The sequence below is a fragment of the Phycodurus eques genome, chromosome 2 (assembly GCF_024500275.1).
Source record: "Phycodurus eques isolate BA_2022a chromosome 2, UOR_Pequ_1.1, whole genome shotgun sequence".
NCBI classification, from domain to species: Eukaryota; Metazoa; Chordata; class Actinopteri; order Syngnathiformes; family Syngnathidae; genus Phycodurus; species Phycodurus eques.
Window position 1 is genome coordinate 4,577,596 of NC_084526.1, and position 19,682 is coordinate 4,597,277.

Here is a 19,682-nt window from a genome sequence, read left to right on the forward strand (position 1 = left end):
TGATGATGCAGATTACCTTTATGTTCTCTGTGGAGGACTTAGAAATCTAATGGTTGCCTTGTTTACTGCCCATCTAACGGCTTACTGTGGCCAGCAGCACATTTCAGTTACGCAGGGCAATTTTCAACAAAGTACACATATTAAAAGATCATTTGTTCCTTTGGGTGACAGGAAACATCGCCAAAATGAGTTAAGTTTAAAATAAGATCAAGTCAATTATATGACAAGGGGGTTTGTCTGTTAACCCCCTTCAGCCCAATGGGCAATACAGTATGTCGTCTGGATCTTTAATTAATACTTTATTATACAGACTGGTGATAACAATATCTACACTACTTGCATATGAGACTGAGAGATGTTACTACCTATCATTCAGACATATTAACACATCCACATTTGACTGCTGCATTTTCACTGAATGTGATTTGAGTCCTGTTGTCCTCCACTGCTTGTAAATGCATGTATACCTTTTGAGTTCTCACATATTGTCATAGCAGATGAGACAATAATTTGAGAAGTGCTGTTTTATGATTGAGATTGACACGCTGTCCAGTACTCTGATCGAAGCTCACATGAAATGCTGCTGTGTTGTGCTGCTAAGAAAGCCTTGTGAATTATTTGTCCTTTTCTGTTTTTTTTTTTTTTTACATCTCCTGTTTTGAGTGCAATATTCTGTTTTACTCATCAAATGCATCAAAGTAAACATTTCAACGCTAGCTACTGTTTAAAGGGGAAAAGTGCCATGACGAGAAATAAAACATTTATTGAAGAAAAATGTCTCCCATCATCTGTTCTTACCGATAGTGGGAAACCAACCCCTCAGGTGCAATACATTCAAGGTACAGCCGTAAGCCTATATTCTTTGTCACCGAAACTGTACTGCAGATATTTATTCGATTTTTCCTGGTCATGTCACATTTTCCTGGCCTCTTACAGTATTTACATGTTGCTAGATGAAGTTAATAGAACCATAAGTGGCCCAATTGGTCGATGGACAAAATACTGCAGTATACTGTATACCAGCTATGGCCACGAGGCAATGGACAAACAAGTGATATGCCTAATTATCATCATCTGGGGTTTCCCAAATTTTATAATAATATTACTGTATGTAAACCTCTGATAAAGTAAGAAAAAATTGCCTAAAAAAAAAAAAGGTGGGATGGATTATCTCGACTAAGGAGAAATGCTCACTAACACAGATTGAGACAGATTTGTGAACAATATTTGAGGGAAATGGCCTTTTGTGTATGTTGAAAAAGTTTTAGATCTTTGAGTCCAGCTCACGAAAAATGGGAGCAAAAACAAAAGTGTTGCATCTATATTTTTGTTCAGTGTAAGATAATGTGCACAATACACACCGATTGATCAAGAGGTGTTTCTAATATTTTGGTTTCCTCCTCTATGTCTAAATATTAGAAACTCATTCTCATCCTGTGAGTCGCTAAAATGTGTCTGTGAGCAAGCCATTCTAAATTTTGCTCGATTTTGACATGCAGCTAGTTTACATAAGGCAATTTCTCTAGCCGTAATATGTCAACTAGCCTGGGCGAACATCCGACACAACCAGGATAGGCCATCGGACTCCATGGAAGCACAATCATGTTAAAGCCAAACACGTGCAAAAAATTAAAAATAAATGAAATAAAAAAACAAAACAACATTTAAGTAAATCAAATAATTTACTTTAAAGAACCAGTTTATTGGTGTTTATTACGAGATCAGATCACTTAAAACAATGAAAGGATTTTCTCTCCTGAAAATACTTTTTTAAATGTAATTTTTAATCATTTATGTCTTTATCCATATACATGGGAGGTGGCAGAATGTATACACAGAACAATTTCAACAATATTGATAAAGGAAAAAAAAAGCAACCTACTGCACTAAAGCAAAAAGCAGCACACAAACACAATCAATGGTGCCATTATTTTCCCAGTGCACAAAGACAAGATGATTGTACAGTTTCAACTCAATGCTATTTCGCAGCATAGCATCCCAAATAAAAGTGACACATCAGTTTCCTTGTCTACCTGAAGAGCTTCCTAGCGCGTGTGCAGCCCTTCTCATACATGCGTGCTACATAACTGCTTGCCACAATAGAAGCACCTTCACAGTAAAATGGGAGTACTCATTACAGTAGTTATATGAGTATTAGTTTTGATGAGTTACCCTAATAAGAGGATTTACAACAAACTGCACGTTCTCACCAAAATGCTTTGTCAAAATAAATCTTTTCTAACAGGAAATCTTGAACGGTATTAAGGACTTTGGCAGTTTGCAGTACTGTACACCCATCTCCACTTGCACAAACTTTGTTGAAGGAGCTCTGGACAAGCGACAACATTGTCAGGTAAGGTGGGAGTTTGGAGTTAAGCGCCAACAACAGTTTTGCTAGATAGTGACCTGATATGCAACATGAACAGTAACAGAGTAGACTTATTCTTAGCCATCTTTATGATACCTTTGGGGATAAATTGTAGAGTAATAAATGTATCGAAAATAAAATAGTGGTACCCTGACTTAGGAATTTCATTTATGTGACTGAGCTCATAAGTGAGACATGGGATGCTGGTTGGATGCGGTGAGGTCCGCTGCTGTCATCTAGCAGTGGCATTTGTGTAGCTTGTTCAAAAAGCACATCAAATTTTGGCTCCTGACATAAAGCAAAAATCGTAACTCGGAACACTAAGTTGGTGCATACGTAAATCAAGGTACCACTGTTAAAGCTTGACCTCTTTTCAGAGGTTGTACTGTCAAGTGCTTGCCCTGTATACCTGTACAATACACTACCTACAACCACCATTTCAACATGAGTGACTGACTGAAAAGCATAGTAGAACATTGTGATATCTGTCCATAGGTAGGTGGTGTTGGTAAAAACATTTCTATCAGGTTACCTGCAGGATGACTCTCTCTGGCCATAACAAGGTGTCTTATCATTAAGACAGATAAATCAGGTAAGCAACCAAAGAGTTTAACTTGGGAGTTGAAAGTCCAGACGACTGGAACAGTAGTTTGATAGATTATGCTCACGTCAGCATGTCTTTATGGGTAATGTAACACTGAGTCTCAGAAGAGAGCAGAGAGCTATTCTGCTCAGTACCCAGTGGTACATGCGTAATAATTGAATTTTTGTATGTGGTAGTTTCTTGTTCATCTTTGTGGCATCACGGTTCTGCTGGGGGATCGGCTCTGAGCTCAAGAGGTGTCTCCGATTCCGGAAGGCTCTCAGGGCTGTCCATCCACAAGTCCACCGACTCCTGAGTGTCGAAAAACTCGTCGTGTCCTTCAGGAGACATGGGCGTCTGGGAGCTGGAACCCGCCTCGCTGCTGCTCTCCCGGAGCTCCAGCAGCACAGGCAGCGAGCTCGGGAGACAGAAGCCTTCCATCCGACCTAGAGAGAGCTCAGCTAGTGGGGAGCAGGGTGGCCTCAAACCAGCGTCTACAACTTCACAACTGGAAAGGTCCACAGTTGAACAAGTCACATCTTGGCTTTCCTGTGTGTGTTCGGGAGAATCAAATTGGCCATCGGTAATATTGCATTGCTCACTAGCCTCCTCTGGTGAGTTATTTGGCATCTGTGGTGCTTCATAGGGGTTTGAAACGGCTGAGAAATTTGGGTCAAGTACTTGCGAAGCCAGTGGAGGTGCTGGCTGGGAAGGGAGGTTTTGAGAGGAATGGGTTTCCTCACTACTCTGAGGAGTAAGGGAGATCTTATCGCTGAAACTGAAACGTGGGGAGGTGTCAGCTGTCGTGGGAGAAGATGGCCCAGCGCTGGATACGGTACTGGATGGACCACTGCTGTCTGTAGGGATAGAAGAGAAGCTAAGCATGAATTAGACTAAACTGATTTGCAACCCACCAAAAGTGTCAAGTTATTGTGGTTGGTGGGAGGCAATGCATTGCCCCAATCAACAAAATGCTTTTGATTTATAGCAAAGCGCTGGTAGCTAAGATGACAAATTTTGTGAAAATAGAAGAAAATAAAAAGGAAGAAGAGTAACCTGCTTGTGAATTCAATGATGAAGAACTGTGACCTGTACAGACAGTGCTGTGTGCTGACGACACGACAAAGACTGACAAAGGAACGGGTATGAATCCTCTCTTGGTTGTTATCCGTGGTACATTTGTGGAGCATTTTGTACTCCTTCCAATTTGATTCTCATTAAACCAGTCAAGTGACAATTCACTGTCGACCAATGCAGTGGCATAGCGTGGGTTACCAGTGCCCTGTACAGTGATTTACATTTTATTTTGTAATTACCGCTATTCGTGCGGTAGAGGGACTAAACCTTGCAGCAAATGCAAAAATCCACAAATTATTTACACCCCCTCCAAGAAGGGGTTTGTCATTACATATAGATGCCACAAGATGGCGGCAACACACCTAAAAACAGAGAGGACCATAAAGCACCAACACCGTGCACGTACAATGTACACAGTATTGAACCCATGGTACATAAACGACTGTATTTAGTAGTTAAATTAGTCAACACAAACCACCTTTACATGAGCCTCACCAATAGAATTATCTAGCATTCAAGCCTGAATAATGCGCTCGCACAAACTAACGTGATCACACATGGGCAAGAAAATATGCGTAGTAGCACTTTAAACATACAGTCCCCTCCAAAGGTATTGGAACGGTAAGGTCCATTCCTTTGTTTTTGTTGTATAGTGAAGACATTTGGGTTGAAGATGAATATGAGACAGAAGTTCAGAATTACAGCTTTTATTTCATGGTATTTACATTTAGATGTGTTAAACAACTCAGCACAGCGAACCTTTTCTTTGAAGCTAACCCACTTTTCAAGTGAGCAAAGGTATTGGAACATGCATTATTAAAAAGTTATAAATTAACTTAAAGTGCATAACATTTAATATTTGGTGGCATAACCCTTACTTGCAATAACTGCATCAAGCTTGTGACCCACTGACTTCACCAGACTGTTGCATTTTTAATTTGAAATGCTTTTCCAGGCGTTTGTTTCTGGGGGTTTCTCCCTTCAGTCTCCTCTTCAGGAGGTAAAGTGCATGTTCTATTGGGTTAAGGTCCAGTGATTGACTTGACCAGTCAAAGACCTTCCACTTTTCTCCCTGTTGATGTCCTTTGTTGTGTTGGCAGGGTGTTTTGGGTCATTGTCTTGTTGCATGATGAAGCTTCTCCCGTAAATTTCCAGAAAAAATGGTTTTGTAGACTTCATAATTCATTCTGCTGCTACCAACATGAGTTACATCATCAATAAAGACTAGTGAGCCCATTCCAGAAGCAGCCATGCAAGACTAAGCCAAGACATTACCTCCGCCATGCTTCACAGTTAAGTTTGTATGTTTTGGATCCGAGGGAGATTCTTTCTTTCTCCATACTTTGGCCTTTCCATCACCTTGGTCGAGGTTAATCTTGGTCTCATCAGTCCATACAACTTTATTCAGCCACCTGGTCTTCATGTTTGCTGAATAGCAAATGAAGTTTTCATAGGGGAAACCCAAAGCCAAAAACAATAACTAATGTTTAAGCAATCAATCTAAAAGGCAACACCTGAATTACTAGAAACACCCATCAGTCACGTTCCAATACTTCTGCTCGCTTGAAAAGTCGGTGGCTTCAAACAAAATGTGCTCTGTCCTGAGTTGTTTAACACATCTAGATGTAAATACAATGAAATAAATGCTGGAATTCTGAACTTCTGTCACATATTCCTCTTTTGATCCAAAACCCAAATGTCTTGTAGTATACAACAAAAACAAAGGAATTGACCTTGCCGTTCCAATACTTTTGGAGGGGACTGTATTGAATGCATTTAGAAACAAAAAATGAGTTTGTTTGCACTTTAAGAGTACGTGTGGCAGTGCCCCAAAAGATGGTGCTGTTTTTATGTGTTTTATATTTAATGCAGTCATTAAAGTCACCTTTTGGCATTTACACACAATAATAAATGTTAGAGAATAGAGTCAAATTGTCCCGGTAAAGTAGATTACACGGTCTATTAGTAGAGGCATCGGGAGAGGTTTCATTTTTGGCAGAGCACCAAGGTGCATTCAAGGACTTCCATTCAAGGACTTCCAGGGTATTACAAACGCAGATGAAAAAATACCAATGAATTAAACGTAATAACATCAAGATTCAACAAGACTGCGCCAATGAAATACATTTGTTGCTTTGGACTAAGCACAAAAACACTGAGTAATCGATGATGTCATAATCTCAATCTCTGCGCCGTCCTCGGTTGCAGGCCCCAACCCATCCAATCACATTCAGACACTGTATGTGACCCTCCAGCACAAAACCTATTGTAAGATGCACGACTGTTTTGAGCTATATACATTTTCTGAAAAGGCATTAAAAATACTTTCCAATATTGTATAGATTGTGCTAATTGGATAAATTTGGTGAAGATATGTTCGTTTAAAGATCAGAAGCGGCATTTCAGCATTAGCCTAGCAACAAGAATGTTTGTTTTACACCACGAGGGACTGCATGGCCTTTTGCTGGTTCATACGTGAAATGACACATTTGAGTTACATGTGCGGCTGTAGAGAAACCCAAGCTTTCTGTTGATACCAGACATGATGTGGTTGTCCTTGTTCTGAGTGCGGCAGAGCAGCCAATTAGTGTTGTTGACTTCTCGTTGTTGTCTTGATTTTTCTTATGAAGATTTCTCTGTACCCTCTCAATAAAAGCGTTTTTTCCAGGGCATTAAGGTAATAAATTCACATCAATTCCAACTGGGAAGTGATCTTTACTTATTTTGTTGTGGTGTTTGAATCACATCTGAAAATCAATCTTTTTGGGCTCCAGTTCAAAATACGGCTGTGCAACTTCCGATCGGTTTCCTGCTAGAGGGTCCATATACTCATGGCCTCGCAGATGGTTGGAACTTGTGAAACCCTTAACACCAATTCACATAACACAACTGCAGAGTCACTACTCGCTACATATAGTACACATTGCTATGGGAGCGTTCGCAGTGTTGTCACCTAATGGTCACGGGGTGTCTCGGTTGGCTAAAAGCCAATCGCTGACCACGGGTTATTGGGTTATTCACGCTTATTTCCATTAATTAATAAATGGAAGTGTCATGTTACGTTATAGACTGTACATACAGATTGTCAACAAAGAATTCTTAGAGCTTTTATGGCATCCCAAAGACATGTGAAGCTCAATGAAAGCTTACGTGAAGCCATTACATGACAAGTGGAACCATAGTGATCAACCTTAATTATAAGACTCTTAACTTGATAATAACTTGTTTTTCAATGTAATAATATATTACATGTCATATTGTTCATATTTAATGATATTTGGCACAAACAAACAAAAGATAAATCTCACATTAGCTAATAACTTCCATCTCACACTTAAACACTTGACACTTCTGTTACTTTTGGTGATAGTTTACCTCTTAAGTAGGCCTACTATCGTATACAAATTACAAATGGATATGAGCCTTATAAAATGTAAATATACGTCACGTATCAAGACGTTTTGCTGTTTGAACATTTTCCAATCAACAATTGAATGATTAACACTTACTGTACTTCTATGTGTCAAGAGATTTGCAGACTTTCATTACATTTTTTGTGTAGGCCGAAATTAAAAGTTGCCGATCAAAAACTTCCCCTGCCAGTGGATGGATTTGGGAAACTTTTGTCCGTAACTGGTTGCCACTGTTGTACAGAAGCTTTGCTGGCCCAAACTTGCATACTGCGATAAAAAGCATTTTCTGAGCCAATATTATATGGAAGACCAACCAACATAAATGCGCATCTGCCAGAATTACGTCAGGATGACGTTTTGCCAACGCTCCCAAAAAAATTAAATAACTAAAGGAGGAGTGAATACTTTGCACTAATGTATTTTAGTAAACCTGCAGTTGTGTCATATGGATTTTTATGTCTTCAGTTCCCAAACGTTCATTGAATGTTGTTGCAGCCATAAAATTCCAAGTTAATGATTATTTGCTGAAAACAATAAAGTTTATCAGTTCGAACATTAAATATCTTGTCTTTGTAGTGTATTCAATTAAATATAGATTGAACATGATTTGCAAATCATTGTATTCTGTTTTTATGTTTAACACAACGTCCCAACTTCATTGGAATTGGGGTTGTAATTTAAGCAGAATCTGTATTTTCCTGTGATCAAGATGACCATTTTTTGAGCAGTTTATGCAGAATTTCAAGAAGATCCAACGGGTTCAGATACTTTTTCCTCCCACTATACATTTGAGACCAACTGGAGTCGATTCACATGTACATCAAAGTAATTGTGCCAAAGGGAACACCTCCTTATAACAAGAGATACAGTACAGCAGAATTATGAAAACGTCAAGTGATGTTGCAATACTCACACCATGGAGGTTTGTCCGAACGAGACCTGAGAGACATGGAGGAGGAGAGGACTCTGTGGGGGATATATGAACCGTCCCCTGATGGATGGTTTTGTACACCAAACATGGCTGACAAAGCTGCGGAGACAAAAGACCCAAGATAAAGAGGTGACAATTATTCCAAATATTTACTGTAGCTGAGATTTATATTTAAATCTGTAACCTCTAGTCGTCCTTGTATGAGGATCTCCGGCACTCTCACACACACTTGTGAGGAACTCATTGACCTGTTTGAGTGACAATGAGTTGTGTAGTGTTTCCAGAGGATAGATGGATGGTACCATGGAGCATCCTTCAAAGCCTGTGATACAGGAGGGAGATGACACAGACATCATCTTTTAGTTGGACAGGGCAGCCAGAAGAGCAGCTAGACTGAACCAAATCAGCTGACACAAAGACAGCGGCCCAATACTTTGCATTTTATAATACTCAAGGATCCAGCTTTCTTCAGACCGATTAACATACTGTAAACTCCTACAAAATTCAACAGTTCAACTCCACACAGCCAAGTTTCAAAACCCATGCTGGATGTCAACAACATTGCACCATATCAAGCAACAAAGATATAAATCAGTGGCCCAAGCAGATTCAAAAAATTTTACAGCCTTATTAGTCAGCCCTTACACACACACACACACACACGCACACACACACGCACACACGCACACACACACACACACACACACACACACACACACGCTTGACTCTAGCGGCACACAGCTACTGAAACATCAGATTCAACACACATTATTAAAGTCAGTTTAACTGCCGTTAGTGGACAACCAAGCCACACATCAACAAGAGCTGCTGAGTTACAAAGCATCGAGCTACAACTCGTTTTCATGGTCTACAATCTCATAGGATGACCTTGATAGTTCACTAATGTAGAGTAACCAAGAAAGGAATCGAATCATATGCTTATTAAAGTATGGCATAGGGACATATCAGTTTAATTTACTTAAAAAAAGCCTTGAAATCAAGATGAAGGCAAATGATGAGAGGATGTGGTCTTGATGACATGAACTGCAATAGGATGACATTGAGATGTTTTCTGCTAGGGATGCAAGATAACAATTGGGCCGATATATTGGGGAAAAATTACGGTAGCCTACGACGCAGCGGAGTCGAATAGCAGCTCAAGCCGACACAGGAGTGAGCGGGGGCGGTTTGGCTGCATGCAGAAACGCGGTTGTCCTGGTAAGCTAACAGCTAAGGTAAAAGCTAACCCTTGAAGAAGAACGCTCCTCCACATCTTCCTTTGCAATGTTTGCTCACTGGATAATTAGATAATCTAAAATTGCAATGAACATCAATACACACAACGGCCGTCCTCCATTCGACGGGGCCAGCGTGAGTCCGTATCCACAAATGACGCACATCTGCTGGCTTGCTCAGGAGAAACACCCCACACCCCGGCACTCTTTGCTCAGAAACAAATTCAATTGTTTTAAAATAAACATTAACATGAATGATCGGCCGTTCTTATATTGTTTAAATATATATATATATATTTGAACCTGTGTATTATTCAAGTTTGAGAAGAAAAAAGAGAGTTCATTGAGTTATCAATGCTATAGTTGTGGTGCAATGCTATATCAATGCTATAGTTGTGGTGCCCTCACGACACGTATGTGAAGCTAGACAGCCAGCAAACTAATAAATAATTATTTAATTTCTTGCTTTTATGGCGGTATCTTGTGTTAATATAAATAAGATAGACATAGTAAAAAATAGTAAAAAAGTAAAAAGATTCCCCAAGGGTGAAACGTTTAGAGAACAATTCAACGTGTTATGAGCCGTTTTCAGAGTTCTCTTTTACTGTAGCTTGACTTCTACCGAGAGAGTCCCCTCCAAAAGTATTGGAACGGCGAGATCAATTCCTTTGTTTTTGTTGTAAACTGAAGACATTTGGGTTTCAGATCAGAAGGTGAATAGGAGACAAAAGTTCAGAATTTCATGGTATTTACATCTAGATGTGTTAAACAACTCAGGACAAAGGCACCTTTTGTTTGAAGCCACCGACCAGACATGTAAACACCAAAGGCATGAAAAAGGTGACAAAAAAACAAAAACATACAACAACAACAAAAAAAAACATTGTAGGAGTCTGGGGGGATGCAATACAATATTTTTTTTTTTTATTGGCCATTTCTGAATTTGAAGTTAGTTCATTCTGTGTTGAATAATCCCAAACATCGCTCCGTCACTTAATACATTTAACGTTAACATCCGTAAACTAATTAGAAAATTGTAGGCGCATTTCCTAATTAATACAAGATGTACTAGTGGATCAACTCTTTTCGACGATGTTACGTGTGCTTCGTGGTTCCGCCGGGACCACGACCCGCAGCACCTCAACGTGAAAATACAAAAGACACTGGCTGATCTGATGAGCAGAAATTTTGCTTAAACGTAAGAGCAGCAATAGAGGATGTCTGCTCCAGAGGTGGGTAGAGTAGCCAAATATTGTACTCAAGTAAGAGTACTGTTACTTGACAATAATGTGACTCAACTAAAAGTAAAAGAGAGTCCTCCAAAAAATTACTGGAGTAAGAGTAAAAAGTACAGTGAAATAATTACTCAAATACTGAGTAAATAGTGAGCAACTTGCACAGTCAAAACTACAAAAAAACATCTGTAATTTACTGCACGGTGTTTTCTAAAGTTATAAGTGAGTTGAGTTTGGGCAGACAGTGCCATACAAATACTACAATACATGAAAACTGTTGTTTTTGTTCATCTAAATGTAAACAAGAGTAGCGCGCCGTTGCCTTCATGGTAACGATGACCTTAAATTGGATTGGAGCAAACAGCGGCCAATGCGGAAGTCGAAGTCGTAGTCTCGTGCACGAAATAGTTGATAAATAAGCAATAATTGATAAATAAAAGTAGCGAGCAACATTTAGATCATTGTCCATCCATTTTCTGAGCCGCTTCTCCTCACTAGGGTCGCGGGCGTGCTGGAGCCTATCCCAGCTATCATCGGCACGAGGCGGGGTACACCCTGAACTGGTTGCCAGCCAATCGCAGGGCACATACAAACAAACAACCATTCGCACTCACATTCACATCGACGGGCAATTTAGAGTTGTCAATTAACCTACCATGCATGTTTTTGGGATGTGGGAAGAAACCGGAGTGCCCAGAGAACACCCACACAGGCACGGGGAGAACATGCAAACTCCACACAGGCGGGGCCGGGGATGGAACCCTGGACCTCAGAACTGTGAGGCAGATGCTCTAACCAGTCGTGCACCGTGCCGCCTTTAGACAATTGTAGCAGAGTAAAAGTCGTGTTACTTCTTAACAGCAGAAGCGGTGGAAGTGTTTTTTCTGATTTTGTCAACTTATCAAAAGCAGGTCCCGAGAGCACAGGCGGAACACCTCAGGCCAAGGCATATTAGTCCGCCGCGGAGTAATATTTACAATTACATCTGTGTGTGGATGGTGGATGTGTGGAATGGATCACTCTGCCATTGTTCATGGAGTACGAAAGAGTCTATGACGACAGCGACGGCGACCCGCCTCCAGGAAAAACTCATCAGATCTACACGATTCACGTAAAGGGCCTATTTTGAGTTCAAAACGGTGAATTTTGCCGAAAGGCGACTGATTTGCATGTATGTAAAGTGAGTAACATTTAATATTTGGTGGCATAACCCTTACATTGACTTCATTAGACTGGTGCATTCTTCATTTGAAATGCTTTTCCAGGCCTTGAGTGCAGCCTCTTTCAGTTCTTGTTTGTTTCTGGGGGTTTCTCCCTTCAGTCTCCTCTTCAGGAGGTAAAATGCATACGCTATTGGGTTAAGGTTTGATGATTGACTTGGCCAGTCTAAGACAATTCCACTTTTCCCCCCTGATGAAGTCCTTTGTTGTGTTTTGGGTCATTGTCTTGTTGCATGATGAAGCTTCTCCCTGTTAGTTTGGATGCATTTTTCTGTAAATTGCCAGACAAAATGGTTTTGTAGACTTCAGAATTAATTCTGCTGCTACCATCATGAGTTACATCATCAATAAAGACTAGTGAGCCGGTTCAGGACCAGCCATGCAAGCCCACGCCATGACATTTACATGTTTTGGATTATAAGCAGATCCTTTCTTTCTCCATACTTTGGCCTTTCCATCACTTTGGTAGAGGTTAATCTTGGTTACATCAGTCCACAAAACTTTGTTCCACAACTTTTATGGCTCATATCTGTACCTGCCCTGTGGAGGTTGGCAGTGATGTCACGGACTGTTGTCTTGGGTGTTTCTTCACAGCTCTCACAATGTTCCTGTCATCAACTCCTGTTGATAACCTGTTCGAGTTGTAGTAGTAGTAGTTTATTTATTTTTAAGGACATTCCAAATTGTTGTATTGGCTATGCCCAAAATTTGTTCCATAACTGATTTTCCCTCTTCTCTCAGCTTCAAAAGGGTTTACTTTTCTCCCATAGGCAGTTCTCTGGTCTTCATGTTTGCTTAACAGCAAATTCAGTTTTCACAGGTGAAACCCAAAGCCAAAAACAATCACTAATATTTAAGCAATCAATCGAAAAGGCAACATCTGAGCAACTCGAAACACCCATCAGTCACATGTTCCAATACTTTTGCTCACTTGAAAAGTGGGTGCCTTTAAACAAAAGGTGCTCCATCTTGAGTTGTTTAACACATCTAGATGCCATGAATTAAATGCCGGACAGTCAACTGAAAGTGTTCTCTGTCAATTGACTGCCTGTTGTTGTACTAGAGCGGCTCCAATTACCGGAGACAAATTCCTTGTGTGTTTTTTGGACATACTTGGCAAATAAAGATAAAGATGATTCTGATTCTGAATTCTGGACTTTTGCTTCATATTCAGCTTTTGATCTGAAATCCAAATGTCTTCAGTATAATAAAAACAAAGGAAATGACCTTAGCGTTCCAATAATTTTGGAGGGGACTGTACATCAAAGATTGTTCATGAACGGGAAGATGCTCTTACATTGCTGGCAAAACAAACGATCCTTAAAGAGAAGAAGTCTTATTCAGTTTTACCCCAAAGGTTTCAACAGTTTGTACTATCAAATATGTACTATGAAGGCAACATTTTTATCATCAAACATAACATATTAACCTTATGAAATATGGACGTACAGGAAGTCCTCGATATACGAACGAGTCCCGTTCCTATGCTGGCGACGTAACACGATTTTCCACATAAGTAGAATTTCACCCTTAAAGTTGAAATTTACGGCGAAATACTTCTGTTACGGGTATTGTCCCACGTGATTGTGACAGCAAGCTCAGTGTGTATGGGCGTGTGCGTCGATGTGTGAGTGAGACGGGACTGAGAAGGAGGAAGGAGTGCGCGCCGGTGCGAGTGTGTACAGTGGCAAGTGTAGTGACGGCGACCGGGGAAGAGTAGCGATTAGCGGACGACCCGTTGACGTCGAATGTGCAGAGGAGCTAATAAAGCCATTAAAGCAGCAAATTGGTGCTTCGCGCCTTTATTGTTGCCGCTACCCAGCTCAGCTGTGCAACGAGAAAAGGGAGTTAACCCCTGCGTCTCCCGACCACGGTCAGGTGACCGTAGAAGTAAAGGTTAACACTTCATATAAAGAAACTAAAATACATTAAAATAAAAAAATTAAGATGCTGTACTTACCATTACTGCTGAGAGTGTGAAAAAAGGAGGGCGAAAAAGGCAAAGAAAATCCCGCCGCACAAACACAGAGAAGCACTATGCACTAGCTAAGCAGAAACACTATGGTGCTGGGACAAAAACGGCGGACGAGGCACGGGCGTCGTAAAGTCAAAACGTCGAAGGTCCAGTGCGTCGTAACTCGTGGACTTCCTGTATTATAACCTAAAGACATGACGATAGGATTGATTGCAAAGTAACAAAATTCATTTTTACATCGTATCTCATCTCAATCATATTGTACTTGTGTTTTTTTGTGACAATAAAAAGGCATTCTTTTATTCTTATTATTTTACATTAAATATTTTGAATATATATGATACATGATAATATGAGAATTTTAATTATAATTTATATGAACAAAAGGGCATTATTATTCATATCCATTTTGATGTAAAACAATTATTTACAATCTATATAAGTAGGTGGTCCCTGCTCCAGTTTTCCATCAGTTTGGGGGTCCTTGGCCTTGAAATCGTGAAAGATATAAACCATTGAAAAACGATATTGGTTATCAGTATCGGTATGGAGAGGCAGCAAGCTATCGGCATCGGTTGGCAAGAATCTGTTTTTGTGCATCCCTATTTTGTGGGATTACTTGTGACACAGCATGAAAACAGTTTATAATAATACAGACCCTTTCCCAAAAATTTGAATATCATGGAAAAGTTTATTTATTTCCATAATTCCATTCAAAAAATTAAACTTTCATAGATTATAGATTTATGGCCCACAATTAAAAAAAATTCAAGTATTTATTTGTTTATTTTTACATAATTTGGGCTTCCAGCTCATAAAACCCACGAAATCAGGAATTCAAAAAATTTGAATACTGTGAAGAAATCAGCCCAAATTTTGCAGGCCATAAATGTTTTCAACTGAGTGTCACACATTAATGTTCTACTAAACTCAAAGAACCGCCACAGGTTTCCCCAGGTATCATTAAATTGCTTCAGTTTGGTTCCATTGTCTCAGTTGGGTTCAATATGGGGAAGACTGCATACTTGACAACTGGCCAGGAGACCATCATTGATACCCTCCATAGGGATGGGTAAGCCACAAAAGTTCATAGCTTAGAAGGCTGGCTGTGCACAGAGTGCTGTGTTCAAGCATTTCAATGGCAGGTCTAGTGGAAGGACAAAATGTGGCAGGAGAAAATTCACCAGCAAAAGAGAAAACCGTGAACTTCAGCGGATTATCAGATCAGAGAAGATCCAAGAATCTAGATCCAGAAAGAGTGGAATGAGGTGGGAGTCACAGCTTCAAAAACCACCATATTCAGGCGCATCCGGGAGATGGGCTACAAATGTCAGGTTCCTCGGGTAAAGCCACTTCTGAGCCTGAGCCAACGTAGGAAGGGTCTCAACTGGGCCTAGGAGAAGAAGGACTGGACTGTTGGCCAGTGGTCCAAGGTCCTCTTTTTTGATGAAGGTAAGGTGTGCCTTTCATTCAAAATCTAAGGACACCGCAATAGTCTATCAGAATGTTTTAGAGGACTTCATGATTCCTTCTGCTGAGGATCTGTATGGAGATGCAGATTTCATCTTCCAGCAGGACATGGACCATGCCCATACCGCCAGAAGCACCAAAACTTGGTTTGATGCCCATGCCATCACAGTGCTTGACTGGTCAGCCAACTTGCCAGATCTAAACCCTATTGAGAATCTATGAGGTATTATCAAGGGGGAAATGAGGGCCACCAGACCCACAAACAAAAAAGACCTGACAGCAAGCATCAAGGAAATCTGGGCTTCCATAACTACCAGGCAATGCCACAGGGTGATTGCCTCAATGCCACAGTGCATCGAGGCAGTGATTAAAGCAAAAGGATTCCCAACCAAGTATTGAAGATTAACGTATCGTTTTGAAAGTACCATATTTAGATTTATTTACTGTGACCCTAATTTCTTTCTTTCTTTTTTAGTCTATAAAAATTGAGAAGTAAATGATTTCACAGTATTCTAATATTTTGAATTCCTGATTTTGTGGGTTTTATGAGCTGGAAGCCCAAATTATGTAAAAATAAACACATAAATACTTTGTTTAAATTGTTTAAATTGTGGGCCCTGAATCTATAATTTATGAAACATTTACTTTTTCAATGGAATTATTTAAATAAATAAACTTTTCCAGGATATTCAAATTTTTTGGAAAGGGTCTTTATATGGTTACACTTTCATGTTACTTTTTACCGCACAGTATCAATAATTGACAATATATATAGTTTCACTGTGGGTATTCGGGGGAGAGAATTGCTTTCAGTAAAAGCAACAATGCAACTTTCCTCATATTGACAATGGTGAATGATTTAGAAAAGCTCTATACATACACAGAAAATACAAAAATATGTGTATATATGCATACAAATATTCACGACACACAAAAAGTTATGGATATTCGGCAATCGGATTAAATTTCAGGATGAACTTCAAATGCACCGTAACATTTACAGGTGTTCTGAATTTAACCTTCTTTAAACTTTTGAAATGACATGTCTAACAATATTTATCAACATGTCAATATTTATTTACTTTTTGCGCAACTTCATGTTCTATAACAAGGAACTGAACAGCAAAATTCACAACAGGTGTTTAATCCTTGAATCAACCAATACGTTTCGTGCGTCAATTAAAATTTGCATTTAAACATTCCTTTTTAGCAATGCTACCTACATTTTGACATCATGAGACCAAGACGGCACTTAACAACTGATCAACAGTACCTCCCCACAGCAAGGCTTCAATCAAGAGGTTCTCAGCGGGAGGAGGCAATCGAGCTTCGAGTGTCACAAAGTGCCATTCGTTGGTTGCAACAGAGATAGAGAGAATGGAAGAGTCACAGAAAGGCAAAAAGAGGTCCTTGGAAATTACAAAAAACACCTGTTGTGAATTATGCCGTTCAAATCTTCACCTATCCATCAGTTTTCTTCCGCTTATGCGGGGTCGGGTCGCGGGGGAAGCAGCTTTAGCAGGGAGGCGCAGACTTTCCTCTCCCCAGCCACCTTGTCCAGCTCCCCCGGGGGGATCCCGAGGCGCTTCAAGGTCAGCCAGGAGACATAGTCCCGCCAGCGTGTCCTGGGTCGTCCTTGGGGTCTCCTCCCGTTGGGACGTGCCCGGACCACCTCAACAGGGAGGAGGCATCCTAATCAGATGCCCGAGCCAACTCAACTGGCGCCTCTCAATTCAGACCAGCAGCCGCTCTACTCTGAGCCCCTCCCGGATGACCGAGCTTTTCACCATCTCTCTAAGGGAGAGCCCGGACACACTACGGAGGCAACTAATTTCGGCCGCTTGTATTCGGGATCTTGGGTCAAGACCCAGAGCTCGTGTCTATAGGCAAGGGTAGGAACGTAGATCGACCAGTAAATTGAGAGCTTTGCCTTTCAGCTTAGCTCCTTCTTCACCACAACAGACCGATACAAAGTCCGCATCAGACGTTGCACCGATCCGCCTGTCTATCTCCCGTTCCATTCTTCACTCACTTGTGAACAAGACCCCAGATTTATAGGTGCTGATTTTCATCCCAACCGCTTCACACTCAGCTGTGAACCGCTCTAGTGAGACTTGGAGATCACGGCTTGATGAAGCCAACAGAACCACATCATCTGCAAAAAGCAGAGATGCAATACTGAGGCCACCAAACCGGACCCCCTCTATGCCTCGGCTGTGCCTAGAAATCCTGTCCATAAAAGTTTTGAACAGAATTGGTGACAAAGGGCAGCCTTGGCGGAGTCCAAATCTCACCGGGAACAAATCCGACTTACTACGGATCAAACTCTGACACTGATCATACAGGGACCGAACTGCCCATATCAGGGGATTTGATACCTCATACTTCCGAAGCACCACCCACAGGATTCCCCAAGAGACACGGTGGAACGCCTTCTCCAAGTCCACAAAACACATGTAGACTGGTTGGGCGAACTCCCATGCACCCTCGAGGACCCTGCCAAAGGTGTAGAGCTGGTCCAGTGTTCCAAGGCTAGGATGGTCCCGACGGACCCTGCTCTCCAGCACCCCTGAATAGACATAACGAGGGAGGCTGAGGAGTGTGATCCCCCTGTAGTTGGAAAACAATCTACGGTCCCCCTTCTTAAAACGGGGTACCACCGCCCCAGTCTGCCAATCCAGGGGTACTGCACCCGATGTACACGCGATGTTGCAGAGGCGTGTCAACCAGGACAGTCCCAAAACATCCAGAGCCTTAAGAACTCTCTCCATCCCTGGGGCTCTGCCATCAAGGACATTTTTAACCACCTCGATGACCTAAACCCCAGAGATAGGAGAGCCCGCCTCAGAGATCCCAGACTCTGCTTCCTCATGGGAAGACGTGTTGGTAGAATTGAGGTGGTCTTCTCCCCACCACCTCACAACGTCCTGAGTTGAGGTCAGCAGCACCCCGTCCCCACTATACACAGTGTTGATGGTGCACTGCTTCCCCCTCTTGAGACGCCAGATGGTGGATCAGAAGTTTCTCGAAGCCGTCCGGAAGTCGTTATCCATGGCCTCACCGAACACCTCCCATGGTCCATTCCTCAGCGACCACCAAAGCTGCATTCCGCTTGGCCAGCTTTTACCCATCAGCTGCCTCAGGAGTCCCACAGGCCAAAAACGCCCGATAGGACTCCTTCTTCTGCTTGACGGGATCCCTCACTGCTGGTGTCCACCAACGGGTTCGGGTGTTGGCGCCACGACAGACACTGACCACAGCTCCGGTCGGCCACCTCAGCAATGGAAGCGCAGAACATGGTCCACTCGGACTCAATGTCCCCCGCCTCCCCTGGGACGCGGGTGATGTTCTGCCGTAGGTGGGAGATGAAACTTCTTCTGACAGGGGATTCTGCCAGACAATCCCAGCAGACCCTGAATATGTTTAGGCCTGCCAGGTCGGACCGGCATCTTTCCCCACCATAGGAGCCAACACACCACCAGGTGCCGATGATTTGACACCTGCGCCCCTCTCTGCCCCCAAGTGTCCTATACATGCGGCCGCAAGACCGATGACACGACCACAAAGTCGATCATCGAACAGCAACCTACTGCGGCCTAGGGTGTTCTTGTGCCAAGTGCATGTATGGACACCCTTAGGCTTGAATAGTGTTCGTTATGGACAATCCGTGATGATCAAAGAAGTTCAATAACAGAACGGTGCTTGGGTTCTGATCGGGGGGCCGTTCCTCCCAATCACGCCCTTTCATGTCTCACTGTCATTACCCACGTGAGCATTGAAATCCCCCAACAGAAGGATGGAGTCCCCAGCCAGAGCGCTCTCGAGCACCTACTCCAAGGACTCCAAAACAGGTGAGTAGGCACAAACAACAGTCAGGACCCCACCCGAAGGCAGAGGGAGGCTACCTTCCTGTCCACCGGGGTGATCCCCAATGTACAGATGCCGAGTAGGGGGCAATAAGTATTCCCACACCTGCTCGGCGCCTCACAATGTGGGCAACTCCAGAGTGGAAGAGAGTCCAATCCCTTTCAAGAGGACTCGTACCAAAGCTCAAGCTCTCAACTCATTCAAATCCTTAAAGAAAAGCAAGTCGTCGAAAAAGTAATGAAACACTGAATTTCAAATTTCTCCTGAATACCTATTCATGACCTTTTTTAATAGCGTGCGCAGCACTC

The 19,682-nt window shown here is 41.8% G+C and overlaps 1 protein-coding gene across 4 annotated transcripts in view; it reads right to left on the reverse strand.

Annotated features, from left to right (window-relative positions):
* Window positions 1-1,763: 1,763 nt before the first annotated feature.
* The window catches only part of ppip5k1a (diphosphoinositol pentakisphosphate kinase 1a), a 150,246-nt gene continuing 132,327 nt past the window's right edge, over window positions 1,764-19,682 (reverse strand). For all 4 annotated transcript variants that reach the window (XM_061664607.1, XM_061664597.1, XM_061664589.1 and 1 more), the window contains 3 exons: window positions 8,557-8,694; window positions 8,355-8,471; window positions 1,764-3,808 (listed from right to left, as the gene is read on the reverse strand). In XM_061664607.1, the coding sequence (XP_061520591.1) occupies window positions 3,171-3,808; window positions 8,355-8,471; window positions 8,557-8,694 (893 nt within the window). In that variant the 3' untranslated portion in view covers window positions 1,764-3,170. The remainder of the gene's footprint in view (window positions 3,809-8,354; window positions 8,472-8,556; window positions 8,695-19,682) is intronic.